The 16,439-nt window shown below is 37.2% G+C and overlaps 1 protein-coding gene across 1 annotated transcript in view; it reads left to right on the top strand.

The window, feature by feature from the left end:
• Mnat1 (MNAT1 component of CDK activating kinase) overlaps window positions 1-16,439 on the top strand; it is a 148,186-nt gene that overhangs the window by 50,884 nt on the left and 80,863 nt on the right. The window contains exons 5-6 of the mRNA XM_027418238.2: window positions 4,355-4,495; window positions 10,666-10,791. Of these exons, the coding sequence (XP_027274039.1) occupies window positions 4,355-4,495; window positions 10,666-10,791 (267 nt within the window). The remainder of the gene's footprint in view (window positions 1-4,354; window positions 4,496-10,665; window positions 10,792-16,439) is intronic.

Below are 16,439 nucleotides of genomic sequence, written 5' to 3'. Positions count from 1 at the left end.
ATGAGAACGTGGTTGGTTACTCTCATGATGTTTGTGCCACTATTGTACTAGTGGTTGTCTTTCCAGGACAGTTGTATCTCACAGAGTTCATAGCTGAGGAAGAATAATGATTACTTTTCTCTCTGGTAGCTTGCATAGCACCTTCCAGCACTTTGAAAGCTAGAGCTTTTAGTTCCATACTGGTCTGATTTGACCAGGTTCTAGGACTCAATTATGTATCTTTTCACTGTCAAATTCTGGAAGGTAACCAGTGGTATTGGTAATAGCCTATAATGTTTGGGGTTCTATGGGACCTCACTGGTCAATAATTCCAAAAGAAGTAACTTCTAACTGGTATTGGACTATTTATTTGTTAACCTCTCAAGTTTATTAGGGATATTGTTACCCTGTAATAATGTAACTTAATTTTAACTCTTTATGTGTGTATATATTTTATATTTTAGGATGTTTCTCTAGTTGTAGGTTTCCATATATCTTTTTTGAAAGGTCTCTTTAGTGTTATTTATCCCTCTCCATTATACATTCTCTGCACCCCGCCGCTCCCAGTTTAACCATTCCTGTTCCATTATTCACTTCTCTCCCTTGAAAAGCCCCTTCCCATGGCCCTTAGTAATGTACTGACCTCGATGGGCATTACAAATGAAGCACACATCTGAAGAGTCAAAGCTAACATCCACAAATGAGAAAAAAGTGACATCTTTCAAGGTTTACTCACTCAAAATGACTGTTTCCAGCTCCAACCATTTACCTGAAAATTTCATCCTCTATGGGTCCTTTTATGTAGCACTGGCCAACTTGGAACTCTTTATGTAGACCAGGCTGACCTCAAACTCGAACAGATCCACTTGCCTTGGCCTCTTGATGGTTGGGATTAAAGGTGCATGCCATTAAGCATTGGATTAATTTTTTTATAGCTGAATAATAGTCTAGTCTAAATATTGCCAGATTTTCATTATCCATTCATCAGTTGATAGACATGTAGTACTATCTATCAACAACAAAATGACTTTTTCTATTTCCTGGCTGTTGTGAATAGAGCAGAAATGACCATGGATGAATAGGTATCTTTCAAATATGACAGGGACTTCTTTGAGTATAGACCCAAGAGGGTAGAGCTTGGATCATATGGTAGAAGCACTCTATGGGAATCAGTGTGGAGGTTTTTTATAATACTTTAGAAAGTACCCTCCTTTTAAAAGCAGTTACAAGGAATTTAAATAGAAATTTAAATTTCTAGAAATAGTTCCACTATATAGATGCATGTAGTTAGGGAGATAGTCACATTACTATAGCAAAAGTCATTTGACAACATTATGTTAAATTGTATTTCTTAAGGAACAGATTTTTTTTCTCCATTTTTTTTATTTGAATTAGAAACAAAATTGTTTTACATGTCAATCCCAGTTCCCTCTCCCTCCCCTCCTCCCTTACCACCCCTCTCCCCCTCCAACTAAAACCCTACCTATCACATACTCTTTCTGCTCCCCCAGGGAGGGTGAGGCCTTCCATAGGGGGGTCTTCAGAGTCTGTCATATCCTTTGGGATAGGGCCTAGGTCCACCCCCGTGTGTCTTGGCTCAGGGAGTATCCCTCTATGTAGAATGGGCTCCCAAAGTCCACACCTATTTTAGGGATAAGTACTGATCTACTACAGGAGGCTCCATAGATTTCCAAGGTCTCCTCACTGACACCCACGTTCCTGGGCTCTGGATCAGTCCCGTGCTGGTGTTCCAAGAGCTCCCCATTGTTCAGGTCAGCTGTTTCTGTGGGTTTCACCAGCCTGGTCTGGACCCCTTTGCTCATCACTCCTCCTTCTCTGCAACTGGATTCCAGTTCAGTTCAGTGATTAGCTGTGGGTGTCTGCTTCTACTTCCACCAGCTGCTGGATGAAGGCTATAGGATGGCATATAAGTCAGTCATCAATCTCATTATCAGGGGAGGGCATTTAAGGCAGCCTCTCCTCTGTTGCTTAGATTGTTAGTTGGTAGCATCTTTGTAGCTCTCCAGACATTTCCCTAGTGCCTGATTTCTCTTTAAACCTAAAATGTCTCCCTCTATTATGGTATCTCCTTTCTTGTTTTCTTCTATTCTAAGGAACAAATCTTTAAGGTAGGCAACAGTTGATATTGCTAGTGTCTATCTGTATTATTCTCTGGGCAGTTAAGTTTACATTTGAACACTTAACAAGCTTATTCTATTCTTAGACTTTACCAACTAAGCTTTCTTCCTAGCCCCGAGTTTGACTATTTTGAATAAGTGAAAACACAAAGTGTTTATTATGATTGCTTAAGTTTCCTTAAAGTTTCTGAGACTTATATTGTGATCTATCCTGGCTAAAGGTTTGTATGTACTTGAAAAGAATGTATTGTCTGCTCTTGTTAAGTAGAATGTTCTATGTATATATTTTTGTACCATTTTCTATATAGTATTGTTTGAGGTCTCTGTTTATTGACAATTCTGTTTGGATATCTTATCCATTAATTAAAAATGGTCAGTTTAAGTTTTTTCTTGAATTGCTGCCTTATTCTCCCTTCACTTGTCATTGTATATGCTTTATGTATTTAGGATCTCTGATATTGAATGCATATGTAACTTATATTTTCTTGTATGTTATACTTTGTATCATTATATTATGTCCTTCTTTGTCTATTGTGATGTCTTCTGACTTAAAGTCTTGATCTCAGTAAATGGTGCTAGCATCCATCAGTGCTCAAGCCATTGTTCTGTCTCCATGTTTTGTTGATGGCTTGTGTTTTAAACCTGGCTCTTTTTTTCCCCCCAGTTATTTGAATATGATTCTAACCAGTGTTCCTAATAGCTTTAACCCAGTTCTGTTCATCTGTGTGTCTTACTGCTTCCAGTCATCCTTCTAAACTCACTCCTTGGATTCTCTTAATGTCTCCCCAGGTATCTTTACATGGCACAACTCCTTTTGTGTTTTCTAGAGAAGTGCCATGATCTTCCTTGTCTTTTTCCCTCTAGCTTTGTTTAAAACACTCTTCCCTATCTCATGACTTATTCACACCAAACAATCTAACTTGTTTCATGTCTTTGCCCTGTTTGTGTAATATGTTGTTGTATTGTCTGGAGAGTGGGGTTCAATACCTACTGTTTGAAGTTCTAAAGCTATGTATTGTTTTCCTAGGACTTCTTGAACAAATTGCCAAAACCCAGGTGGCTTACATATTATTTTCTCACTATTATGGAAGCTAGAAGCCTGAAATCCAGGTGTCTGGCAGGGCTGTGGTGTCTCTTTAAGCTCTAAGGCCGGGTCTTTCTTAGCCTCTCATGGTCTAGCAAGCATTGTCAAGCTTTGTCTATCTTCAGATGTTCTTCTCCCCATGTGTCAGTGTCCAGATTTCCAGTAGGATGTTATCTTAACTTGATTATATCAGCAAAGATCTTCCCTCCCACCCCACATCAAAAATAAGATCATATTTATTAGCATCAGTATGTTGATCTTTAGCTTCTCTTCTCATGGGACACAGTTCACCAGCAGCACTCTATGAAACCCTTTCTATTTCTACTTGTAGTCCTAAGGGAAACTTATCAGCAGATCAGTAGTGTCATTGCTGCACACACTGTGTGTGCAGTATCCACACCTGATGTACTTAATTGCAGACACTTTGGCACATTGTGTAGATATATCCTTTTATAGATGCTCTTACTAATCCTTCTAGATGAAATTTGCATTCCCTTCTCCAATGGAAGCTTGTATTAAAAGCATTGACTTATTAACAGGGGTGTAGGAATTTGTAAAAATGATTGGGAGAAATGCTCACAAGACTTAGCAGCTGACTTAAAAAACAGAAAAGAGAGAGTAAACTGAATGGCTTAAAAGTGAGTTCACTTGAGGTGTGGGTTTGCTGTCATCAGTATAAGGAATACAGTGGACCTGATTGCTTGATTTTGCACATAAGGGTCTATAGTACAGGAGTGCAGCTCCGTTTTCTCCTTGAAAACTTGGTGTTTTGTTGAAGGAGGAATTTGAAAAATATATGGAACTGAAAAAGAAAATCCATGTTAAGTTCCATAAATTGAATGACTTTAAACTGTCTATAATAATTACAAATTACCAACTCCACCCCATCCCAACTCCACCCAGTATTAACCAGTTACTCCATGTCAGTGCCTGGGGCTTAGTCTACTTGGTTTGGTGTTTGTCCTTCTCTGGGCTAGTGTAGGCTCAGATGAGATAATAAGTATTCTAGTTTATTCTGTATAGAATTGTCAGATTATTAAAGCACAAGTGATGAAATTGCTTTATGTTTCCAGTGAGTAAGGTAGGAGAGTACAGCATAGGATTGCTGTTGATTAATAAAGTCATTCCATTCCTTATGTGACTTTCTGTTTAGACTCGGGAACAGGAGGAATTGGAGGAAGCATTGGAAGTAGAACGACAGGAAAGTGAACAACGAAGACTGTTCCTACAAAAGGAAGAGGAGCTGCAACAGATTCTGAAGAGGAAGAACAAGCAGGCCTTCTTGGATGAGCTGGTCAGTGTTCATGCTAATTACCTAAAAGCTAATCTTCCCATGGAGTTTGCTGAACAATGGTTTTCAGTGGCAGTTTGGAGTGTCCCTGCTCTAGTTTACTTTCAGCTTTTTCCTAATCTATCTATCTATCTATCTATCTATCTATCTATCTATCTATCTATCTATCTATCTATTTATTTTTTGTTTTTTTGAGACAGGGTTTCTCTGTGGCTTTGGAGGCTGTCCTGGAACTAGCTCTTGTAGACCAGGGTGGTCTCGAACTCACAGAGATCGGCCTGCTTCTGCCTCCTGAGTGCTGGGATTAAAGGCGTGTGCCACCAACGCCCAGCTCAAAAATATTTATTGTTATTGTGTGCAAGGATAGAGTGGGGTGGAGAACATGTGCATGCCACAATGTATGTGTAGAGGCCAGATGACAGTGTTGTTGAGTTGGTTCTCTGCTTTATATGGGTTCTGATGATTAAACTCAGGTTGCTGGGTTTGCAAAGCAAGTCAGTGCCTTTACCTGCTAAGAAAACTTCCCTTTTGCTTCTAATAATTATTTGTGGTGGGGTGCTTTCCAGACAGGGCTTATCTGTGTAACATCTTTGGGTGTCCTGGAACTTGTTCTGTAGACCGGGCTGGTCTTGAACTCACAGAAATCTGCCTACCCCTGCCTTGTGAGTGCTAAGATTAAAGGCTGTCAAAGTGGAGCTTTGTTGTATTCCTATTCCTTTACCTCCTCCCCTTTCTAGTCCTTCTTCCCTATTCACCTTTTTTATATATTCATTTCACTTGCATATGAGAGAATAACAGTATAACTGACATAAATATAAATAATACTTAATAGATTGTTTCTATGTCTTTAAGTTTACCAAAACATTGTTTTTAGAATATTTTCTCTTAATAGTTTCCCAACAAGCTGGTTTTGAATGTATTGGTTATGTGCTGAAGTATTGTGGCTGCGTGTCATGTTTTTGCATGAAAAATAGTGTATTTGGTTGAAATGTGTGTTATTAGACTATTAGTACTTTCTAGCAGTTAATTCTGTGTCCGTCTTTGTTAGCAAATAGCAGTAAGTGACTATGGTCTGAGAAGTGGTTCATGGAATTGATACTTTATTATTGATACTTTTTTTTTTGTTTTTTTTTTCGAGGCAGGGTTTCTCTGTGTAGCTATGGAGCCTATCCTGGCCCTGGCTCTGGAGACCAGGCTGGCCTCAAACTCACAGAGATCCACCTGCCTCTGCCTCCCGAGTGCTGGGATTAAAGGCGTTGATACTTATTTTAATCCTTTGTGATACTGGTGACATCACAAGCTAGAAACTATTCCTCTCTGGATAAGTCTTTCTGTATTTTCCATTCTATCTTTATATATTCATTTTCCTCGAGGCATTTCTTCGCTATTAACATGCCCCCAGTATTAATTGCTGTGTTGTTATTCTATGATGGAATAAATGTAAATGTATTTTCTATTGTGAATTTGTTAAAAAGTATTTTAAGCCAGTTAATCAGAGGTAAAATAAAAAGCAAGATTATATTTTAAATTAGATGTAGGTGAGAGAATAAAGAAAAAAATAAGAATTAGAGGATTAATGAGTATTAGAAACAAAGTGCCCCTCATGAAAGTCCGTCTAGGGCTGGTGACAACCTGAGTTCATTCCTCAGGACCCACTTGGTAGAAGGAGAGAACTGACCTTCACAAGTTGTCCTCTGATGTCCACATGTGCTCCATGGCACACGCATGTGCCCACACACAAAATAAATAAAAGTGTACTTTAAAAACCCCTCCCACTTTCTATGAGTACAAAGTGAATTTGCTTCCAAACTTGGCATTGTCTTAGCTGGAAGAATGTGCTTCAGCCACCATCACCAGTCTGGAGCTCAGTCTCTTTGCAGTTAGTCTTGCAGAGCCTTTCAGTCCCCACGAGTACTGAGTCTTGCTGCCTCGTTGAGCTGCTGTTGGCATCAAGCTCTTCTCAAATGCAGTGAGGCATGAAGTAAGACGTTTTTTGCCAGTGTTGTACATTGTGTGTAATCTGGAGTTAATACCAGTTCTTGTGCGTTCCCGCCTCTCGCTTCCTGTTTTCTTCACCTGCAAGTCATTACTGCACATATTTCCTCACTGTTTAGACCATGTAACATGGTGGTTAAATAATTCTTCATAATTCACTGTATTCATTATTATAATGCCACTGCAGTTGGGCTTTTTGATTTCAACTTTTAAATTTGTCATTATAAGTTTTTAGTTTTATTAATAATTCAGTCTTTATTAAAATTATTGCTACTTTTAATCTTTGACTAACTGAATTAAGTTTATTTTAACTTGATTAATTTGTATTAATGAAGTGAAAATGTATTTTTCTATGTGTTTTCGTGTTAGGTTTTTATAAAAAGGTAAAGTTAGCATTGGTGTTTATAAGTATGTCTAAAAGACTTCACCTTCGAATTGTTCCCTGGACCATATTTGTGTAAAGATGACTTGTTAGAATTCTTTTCTTTCTGTTTCTAAGTTTGGTCTTTGTGCCCAAAGTCACTTTGTAACCTTCTGACAGCACTGGCAGCACACATACACTGTACTGTATGTGGCAGGTTTAATGTTACAGTCTGAATGTTTATAGCTTAGCATTTGCCATAATGCTGGCTAAAAAGTCCATTTATTTTAATCCTAACTGTAAATTCAATTTTTTAATAGTTTGGAAAAAGATTTTTAATCAGGTTCTGTGTTATTAAATCTTTTTATATTCCTGTTTGAAAATTCTGTTCCATTTATGTCTTAAATTTTATGAGTTAATGCTGTTGTCAAATGCAGTGGCTGATTCTTATTAGGTATATTGTTTGCCAGATGGCTTGCTTAAAGTCAGTTAAAATAATCTTTAAAAATGGTCATTATAAAGCTTTTAATGAGTATTTCAGGCAGTCTTATTAAAATTTCTTTAAATATTAAACGGTGTGCCTTTAGGCAATTACTGTGGGCTCTGCAGCCTTCCAAGGTGAAGTGTGACGCTCAGAACAGAGACGTAACCTCCAACTGGACCTGCACCTTCTGTGTCCCCCAGAGCCCGCTTCACAGGCGCGTTCTACTCTGCAGATATGTTTATCTTCAGAGACCTGCTTAATTCTGTTTAAACACTAGCAGCCAGGCTCCAAAATTTTGAGTGCTAAAGTAGAAGTGATATGTTTAAAGTAAATTCTGAGGCCTGATATTAAAGTGAGATGCCTAGAATACTGATTTTTATAAAATTTCAGCTATCAAGACATTTAAACATTGAGTTCCTTTTACTGTGAATGAGAAACTAGGATTATAATAAACCAGTCTTGGTTAGCAACTTATTTGAAGTGAGCACACTATCTTATGTTAGAATTCTTTTTAAAATTATGTGTATGTGTCTTTATATGTGTGGGTTAGTTAGTTGCCTAATGTAAGTGTTGGGGACTGAACTTGGGATTCCCTGAAAGAACAGCAAATGTCCTTAACCGGTGAACTGTATTTCCAGCCCCATTTTCTTGCTTTCATATGTGGAATTTTGCTTTTTTAGGATAAATTTCTGTTATATATAAGTATTTACATCCATTTGCAAATATAAATCAGAAGGCAGTGATTTAACTTTAAAAATGATATATTATTTATGTGTATGTGTGTATCTGTATATGGATATGTGCATATGAGTGCATGCACTCTCAGAGGCCAGAGGAGATCTTTGGATCTCTGGAGCTGGAGTTATAGGCTGTTATGAGCAGCCTGGTGTGGTGCTGGGAACCAAACATAGGCCTTTGGGCTCGACAGATGGTTCAGTCATTAAATGCTAAGACTCACACTTGTAAATGGAGAGTTTAGTTCTAAAGTCAGGTCCTCTGGACGAACAGCAAGTGCTTTTAACTATCGAGTAATCATCTTTCCAGCCCTTGATATGACTCTAAAACATCAATTAACTAATTGTTGTGTGTGTGTGAGTGCATAGTATGTGTGTTTGGGCATGAATGTGGAGTTGGTTTATTTCTTCTGTCTTTATGTGTTCTGGGGGATCAAACTCAGGTCCGGGCTTTTGGGCAAGCACCTTTACCTTTCCAACTATCTTCTTAAGCCAGTGGTTTAATTTTTTAGCTGAGAAAAATTTTTTTCTTTTCAGTTTGTGTACATGAAAAGATATATTAAAAAGACATTTTTGGGTATAGCCCACTTAAGGTCTTCTTTAATGTTATGGATTATTATAAAATGGCTGGTGGAGGTCTAAAATTGTTGCAGGAATGCACAACAATGCAGTACAAATGCTATGTTCTGAGTATGAAATGAAAGACACTGAAGACTGTGTCTCATATTGTTTCTCATATTGTTTCTTATTCACCTTTATTGTTGCTAAACCCAGGTTTAGTATCTATTTTATAAAGAAATTTGTGTCCTTATATGTTTTAATTTTTGTGATATTGCTCTTGAAAAATCATTTTGGTCTCTTCCTTCCTTCCTTCCTTCCTTCCTTCCTTCCTTCCTTCCTTCCTTCCTTCCTTCCTTCCTTCCTTCCTTTTGTATCTCATGTGCATTGGTGTTTTACCTGCTTGCATGTTTATCTGTGTGAGGACATCAGATCCCCTGAAACTGGTGTTAGAGATTATGAACCATCATGTGGGTGCTGGGATTTGAACCCAAGTCCTCTGGAAGAACAGCCAGTGCTCTTAAATGCTGAGCCATCTCTCCAGCCCCTGCTTTTGTTTTCTAAGACAGGATCTCATGCAGTCCAGGCTGACCTTGAACTCACTGTGTAGCTAAAGTTGGCCTATACCACCATGCCCTGCTATGTTATAAAATCTTAATGTTAGTGGAAGGAGGGAACCAAGTTTGCACATTGTCTTCTGATCTCTGCACATGCTCTATAACATATATGAGACAAACACACAAACACACAGAAAATAAGAAATGCAATTTAAAAATATAAAAAAAGTCTTGATGTGCATCTTTATTCTCTAACAATTCTGTTGAATTGAGTTACTTGTTACTGCTTCTATGCTGGAACTTTAAAATAGTTGCTTTAAATATATTAGTCAGTTACATTTGTGCCCAACAATTATTAAAGGGTTAGATTTGGAAAGAAAATGAGAATCTGTAGTAATGTTTGCTTTCATATTATGAGATATTAACACAAGAGTTTCTTGAGGATTAAATTCTGGGTGACTGATATTTTTGATGTTCAATACCCTGCTTTTTGGTGGCCCTGTGGAGTGAACTTAGAGTTCCAGCTATGCTAGGCATAGTACTATATCACTAAACTGTGTCCCTTTTTCTATTTCTTACTTTTAGATGACCTCAATAAATTACCCTGGCTGGCCTTGCACTTGCTGTGTAGCCTTTCTCAGATAACGTTAGTATAAGAAATAGAAAGTGGTGGGGTTTTGTATTGTTTTGATTATTTTTTATCTTTGTTTATGAATATAGAATATACTCTCTTGATGGGAAGGGTGGAGCTGGAGAGATCCTTTCTCTGCATGTGTTTCTGGGTTCTTATTTAACTGACACCTCAAAGGTAAAAGTCTAGGTATCATTTAGTTTAGACATCAGCTCCACAGCGCTTCAAGCGTAAGTGCTTCATGCTGAATAGGATAAATAGCAGTCTCCTTATTAAGATAAGTGATTTGCTGCTCAAAATATGGGTGTGTACAGATTTGTGTACACAATGGTCCTGTGTAGTATCAATGTATGATATTAAATGTTTATCATTTAGTACTTGATTAAAATGTGATTTAAAATTTAAAAATAAGATATACATGTGGTGGTACCTACAATAGTTCCATTGTGCAAAACAGAACAAGGATTATTTGCAAACAGCCTCAGGTGAAATCTAATGGGAAACATTTCAAATGGTCTGAATTCTGGGGTGAAAAGAATGTGTCTCAGATAACCCTCTAAGTTATAGCCCTTTCTACTGCTCTTTTTTGTGATTAGCTTTCTTTCTTTATTAAATGGGTTGGTGGTTAGATGAAATAGGACCCTATTATATTATCTTTAATGTGGATTTTATAAAACACTTGTTTGCAGGTTATTTTGATTTATGAGTGTACAGCAACCTTTTCATATTATGGAATGTTAATATTCTTTTGTAAAGTGTTCTGTGTAAAGTGAATATTCAAGTGCTTATAGAAGAGGCAGACTTTGAAAGTTGTTGCTTTTTATCTTAAATTTCATGCTGAACTTTCTTACAGGAGAGCTCTGACCTCCCTGTCGCTCTGCTCTTGGCTCAGCATAAAGACAGATCTACCCAGCTGGAAATGCAGCTAGAGAAGCCCAGATCCACGAAGCCAGTGACGTTTTCCACCGGCATTAAAATGGTAAGCTTTATTTTAATTGCTAATTTGAAAGATAGTTTTCAGGACTATGCTTTTAAATTCTAAAGTAATTTCTACAGCTAAGTGAATGGTTAGATGTTTAAGAACAGGTATATTCTAGGCCAAATGTCTGGAAATATGGGTACATATGCTATAAGGATAGTGAAAAGTAATACTTTTCGAATTATGCAAAACAGTTTTGTTCAGTATGATATGAATTGGTATGGGGTGTGTGTGTGTGTGTGTGTGTGTGTGTGTGTGTTACTGGAGATGGGACCCAGGGCTTGTTCATGCTAAGCAAGTGCTGTTTCACTGAGCTACTCCCTAGGTCCTGTTCCTGTTTTATAAACTTGTAGTTGTTGGTGAACATTTCTTGAAAGCAAAGTGGATAAATATGGTTATTTAATATACTGTTTATCTGCTGGTATAAAATAGAGCAATAGATTACTTTGTACTTTTGTAGTTTTTCCTACAAAAATGTATTTCAGAAATGTATTAAAGCCATTTGTATTTTCTATACTCTTTAAGTATAGAGTCATGTGAATTAAAACATTGTTTAAATTTAGCCATTTGAAAGTAAGAATATGTTTATGAAGTTTTTTTGCTGTAGTTTAAGAATTATTAGTTTTTATTTTTATAACTTTTAAAATACATGTATTTATTGTGTGGGTATGTATGAGTGGCTGTGGTCTGTGTGTGTGTACATATGTGTGTGTCAGGGTGCATGTGTGGAGGTCAGGAGACAGCTTTCAAGAGTTGATTCTCTCCTTCAACCATGGTGGTTCTGTGGATCCAGTTCAGATTGTCAAGCATAGCGGTAATCACCGAGTCATTCACTGGCCTGTGACTTACTTACAATTGTTATAGTAATTTTTATGTGCTTTCCATCCGGAGTCTTGAGGTGTCCCTATAATAAAATATATGATTGTCAAATGATTAAGTACATTTTAAAACAGCTTTATTAAATAACATAAGTATTTCACCTGATGAAATTGAAGTTAAAGATTTGGAGTGTGGAGTCAAGTTCATCCCCTCATCTGTAAAATGGAAACGACAATAAATATTTCATAAATTACCAAGGATGTTAAATGAGACAATGTGAGACAAATGGCCAACATAGTGCCTGGCTGGTGGTGAGCTCTCAATAAAATAGGGTAATTGTTGTCAGTGATAGCATGAGTTGATTACACAGATGACTATTATCGTTTATTCCATTCTGTTGTTATAGATTGGGTTGGAATAGGACATGCATTTGAATGTCCCTTCTGACCTTATAGGTGCATGGCCATGACCAGTTTGCCGCTTCCATTATTCTCATCTATAAAAAGTTAAGTCACTTGCTTCTTTGCAAGATCATGCTGCTCACTGAATACTGTGTTCCTTAACTGCTGCCTGACATTTATATAGTATTCTGTATGTGTGGAATAAAATTAGCATTCTGCAGTATTCTGTAGTATCTTGTTTTCATAATATAGTATATATGAAATATAATATATTCTAGTCTAGTATTTATTAATATAATTATACAGAATTTTTATATTTCATCTTGTTGTGCTAGTTATGTTGTCTGTAATTTTCTTTCTGGCATCAACACTGTTTGAGTATTAATTTCCCATGAATATTTCTGTATGTTAAGGCCTTTAGTCATCATATTTAAATTGTCAGTTTACCTTTCTTCTTTCTATTCTCTATGAATATCACCTAATAAGCATTCTATAACCCTTGTTTGGAAGCTAGTTTGTTGAATGGATGGATAGAGAATAGACAAATAGACAGGCTGGGTGGTGGCGGCACACGCCTTTAATACCAGCACTTGGGAGGTAGAGGCAGGTGGATCTCTGTGAGTTTGAGACCAGCCTGGTCTACAAGAACTAATTCCAGGACAGCCTCCAAAGCCACAGAGAAACCCTGTCTCAAAAAGCAAACAAACAAACAAAACAAACAAACAAACAAACAAAAATTAAAAAAAATAGATACTTGATCAGAATTGTACCAAAGTCTGTCTTAAAGAAAATTATTAAAACTCTTAGTGAATTATATATACTGTAAATATTTGTGACTTTGACATTGTGGTGAATGATTTTGTTGTTGTTGTTGTTTTGTTGTTTTGTTTTTTGAGACAGGGTTTCTCTGTGGCTTTGGAGGGATGAGTATTTTTTTGTCCTTATTGTTCATTTTGCTTTTAAAAAATATCTAAAGTAGCATGTTGGGGTGATGGTTAATTGGCAAAAGTGCTAACTGGCTGGCCTCAAATTCACAGAGATCTAACCCCCCCCATGCTGGAATTAAAGTATGCACCACCTTATTTTTCATTTCATGAAGTATATTTTTTTATTTCTGGAATGTCCCATTTGGGTATTTGTATCTTTCATTTTTCACCTCATGCTCATTTCCCCCCATTTTCTTGAGCATGTGGAACATATTTACATTAGCTATACTAGCTAGGCATGGTAGTACAAACCTGTAAGCCAATTCCTCAAGAGGTTGACATGGTCATTGTGAGTTTGGGGTCTGACTCAGCCACTTGATGAGTCCAGCCAAAGTGAAACCCCTGTCTCAAAACACAAAACCAAACCAACAAATACACATCATCTTTACTCACATCTTTTTCTGACATCTTGCCACCTATGTTATTTCTAGGTTTGTGTTTATCAACTGTTCGGCTCTTTTGTTTTTTTTTTTCTCCTGGGGCAAGGCAATATTTCTGTACTGAAAGTTTGTTTTTGTTTTTATTTTTAATCTCAGAACTTTTTTATAGTTTTTCGTGGTAGGTCTTAGGCTTTTTGTCATAACTGTTCCTGTGTATTTCATATTTTAGATACAGTTTTCAAGGAATTATCTTATATTTCTTTTTCAGCTGTTTAGTCCTAGTATGTATGTGGCTTCACTTTGTTAATATTTTTATTAAAGATTTTTCTGTCTGTATTCATATAAGATACTATACCAATCTGTTGTTTCCTTTGCTGTGAATACCATTGTCTTGCTTTGCTGTAGGGCTTTTATCAGTATGCCTGTCACGTTTTGTCGAGTATTTTGCTTTTCTTAAGAGTAGAATCTCTTAATTTTAAAGGAGTGTGTGTAAAATACCGTCATTCTTTGTTACATGCTTTGTAGGATTCTCCAGTGAAATCATTGAATTCTAATTTGTTTGTTTATATGCAGTTGATAAAACCTAATTTAAAAAATAGATTTAAGCTACTCAGATATAACTCATTTTTTATTCTTAAAGTATTTGAAGATTTCATTTAAAATATGTTTGTTGACATAGTTTTAATACTATTTCCTCAAAATTCTTTTAATACAACTCTAAGAGTTATAGTGATAACTCTTTTAAATTTTAAATCTTCTGTTTGATTTTTTGCTAGTTAGATGGGTATTAACTTAATATTAAGGTGTGTGTTTGTGTGTGTGTGTGTGTGTGTGTGTGTGTGTGTGTGTGTGTGTGTGTGTGAGAGAGAGAGAGAGAGAGAGAGAGAGAGAGAGAGAGAGAGAGAGAGAGAGAATTACTTACTCTAGCCCAAGCTGGCCTTAGATTCAACCTTTATCTTCCTGCCTTAGCCTTTCAAGTGCTAGATTACACGAGTGAGCCACTCTGTCTGGCTCTTACTTCATATTAATATTAATGAAGGGCCAATAATGTATAGATTCTTTGATCCATTGTTGCTCTATTTTGTGCATCTGTCCTGAGTGCTGGCATTTTGGAGTTTGTTTGCTTGCTTCTTTTGTTTCGTGAGATACAGGTCAAGTTGTAGCCCTGGTTGTCCTGGAAGTAACTGTGTAGCCCTAGCTTGGCTTAAATTTATGGCAGTCTTCCTTCCTTAGCCCCTGTGGGTTGGGATTATAGGTGAAGGCTGCCATTCTCATCTCTGAGTACCACTATTGTCACATATATCTTGTTTTTAAAGGAGCAGTTACAGAATTTTGTAATTTTTCTTCTAGTTATTTATATTTAGTCTATTTAATTTTAATCTTTTTAGTATCCTTTACAATAACTATTTGTTATTGCTTAGTATTCTTTGTAATGATGGCTTATCATTTCCTTTTAGCTGAAAGGATTTCCTTAATATTTTGCAAATTCCTCAATCATTGTTTAATCCAAACCACTATAATCACAAGCCTCCCCATTTGCACAGCACTTGCTTATCCTAGACAAATATCTGCCACTGAACTTCATTCCTAGCCCTCTAGGAATGTTTTCATTTTGTCTAGTTTGAGATACAGTTTAGTTGGGTAAACAATCAAAAAAAAAAAAGTATGGTTTTTGGTATGGTGACACATGTCTGGAATCACAGCACTTGGGAGGTAGAGGCAGGAGGATCAGAAGTTTAAGGTCATTCTCAGCTACCTAGTGAACTCAGGGCCAGCCTGGTTCCTGAGGAGGCTAAAAGAAGGTATCAAATCCCTGGAACTAGAGTAGCAGATGAATGTTGTTTAACCACTCTAGTTGGGGACATGAAGCTGGGAGATTAGGGCCTAAAACTGAGGCAGACCAAAGGTTTACATAATAGCCAACTTTATTCAGAGCATCAGACAATTTATACTCTGAGGGTTAAGAAGAGAAATCTGAATAAAGCATACAGTCACAGTGACAAGAACAGGCCGCATGTTGCAAAAGTGCTTTTCCGTAGAGGCATGTGAACAAATAACGATAGCCACTGTAATGAGTAGTTGCAAGTGAATTCACTCCTATCCACGATACATGTTACGGAGGAGCAGAGGTGATAAGACTCTTGTTTGCCTGGAGTTTTCTCAAAAGGTCTCCAAAATCTCCTCAACAGCTTCATTCCAACAGTTGTGAGCCACCATGTGGGCTGAGAACAGAACCCAGGTCCCCTGGAAAAGCACCAGTGCACTGAACCATCTTTCCACCCCCACATTTTTAATTGAAGTTTTTTTTATGTGTGCATGCTCATGAAACAAATTTGTAACCCTACTAGGGCTTGAACTTTTATAATTTTGTCATGTGTTTGAGACTTCAGTACAAACAGGTAATCTAAAAGTTTTATTATAAGGAAGGGCTGTTTTCTAGGGGTGACCTTTGTAATACTGGCAGTAGAATCATTCTGGACTGGAGTTGTGCAGAAAAGAGGACGGATGAAGGAAGAGCTCTTTGCTAGGACCACCACATCTAGAAGACAGTTAGAACTGTACCCAGGGATCTATATGTACGTATGGGAAGATACTTGTGTTTTCTGTGTACAAAGTTCACCCCACAACATCTGAACTTCATGAATGTCCTAAAGGAGAGCATATGGTTAAAAGTACAGCTTCATAGGTTGACAGAAAAGGTGCCTCTTGGACACAGAATTGTTAAGCCATGTCTGGACAGTGTGAGTTAATTCATGTTGCTAGGCTGACTGGAGGGGCAGAGTGAGGTTCACAGGGTGAGATCTGCAGCGCTGTGCTGTGTTGAGATTGACATCCTGAGGACCCGTGCCGTAGGTGCATCTTCATGGCTCCATAGGAATAGATTTATCAAGCAGGAACACACCTTCATCTTGAGTATATAGATCTGATGATAAACTTAGGAATGCTGTACTTAGTTGGTCTGTTGCTTTGTGTTTCCTTGTAAGCTGAGCATTGAGGGAATGCAGAATTTTAATTGTAACTTCACCAGTACTTCTGTCTAGAAGCCTGCTGCCATTTTTGTC

This window comes from Cricetulus griseus, chromosome 5, assembly GCF_003668045.3.
Source record: "Cricetulus griseus strain 17A/GY chromosome 5, alternate assembly CriGri-PICRH-1.0, whole genome shotgun sequence".
NCBI classification, from domain to species: domain Eukaryota; kingdom Metazoa; phylum Chordata; class Mammalia; order Rodentia; family Cricetidae; genus Cricetulus; species Cricetulus griseus.
The sequence above is the reverse complement of the archived record's forward strand: the minus strand, read 5'-3'. Positions and strand labels throughout refer to the sequence as shown.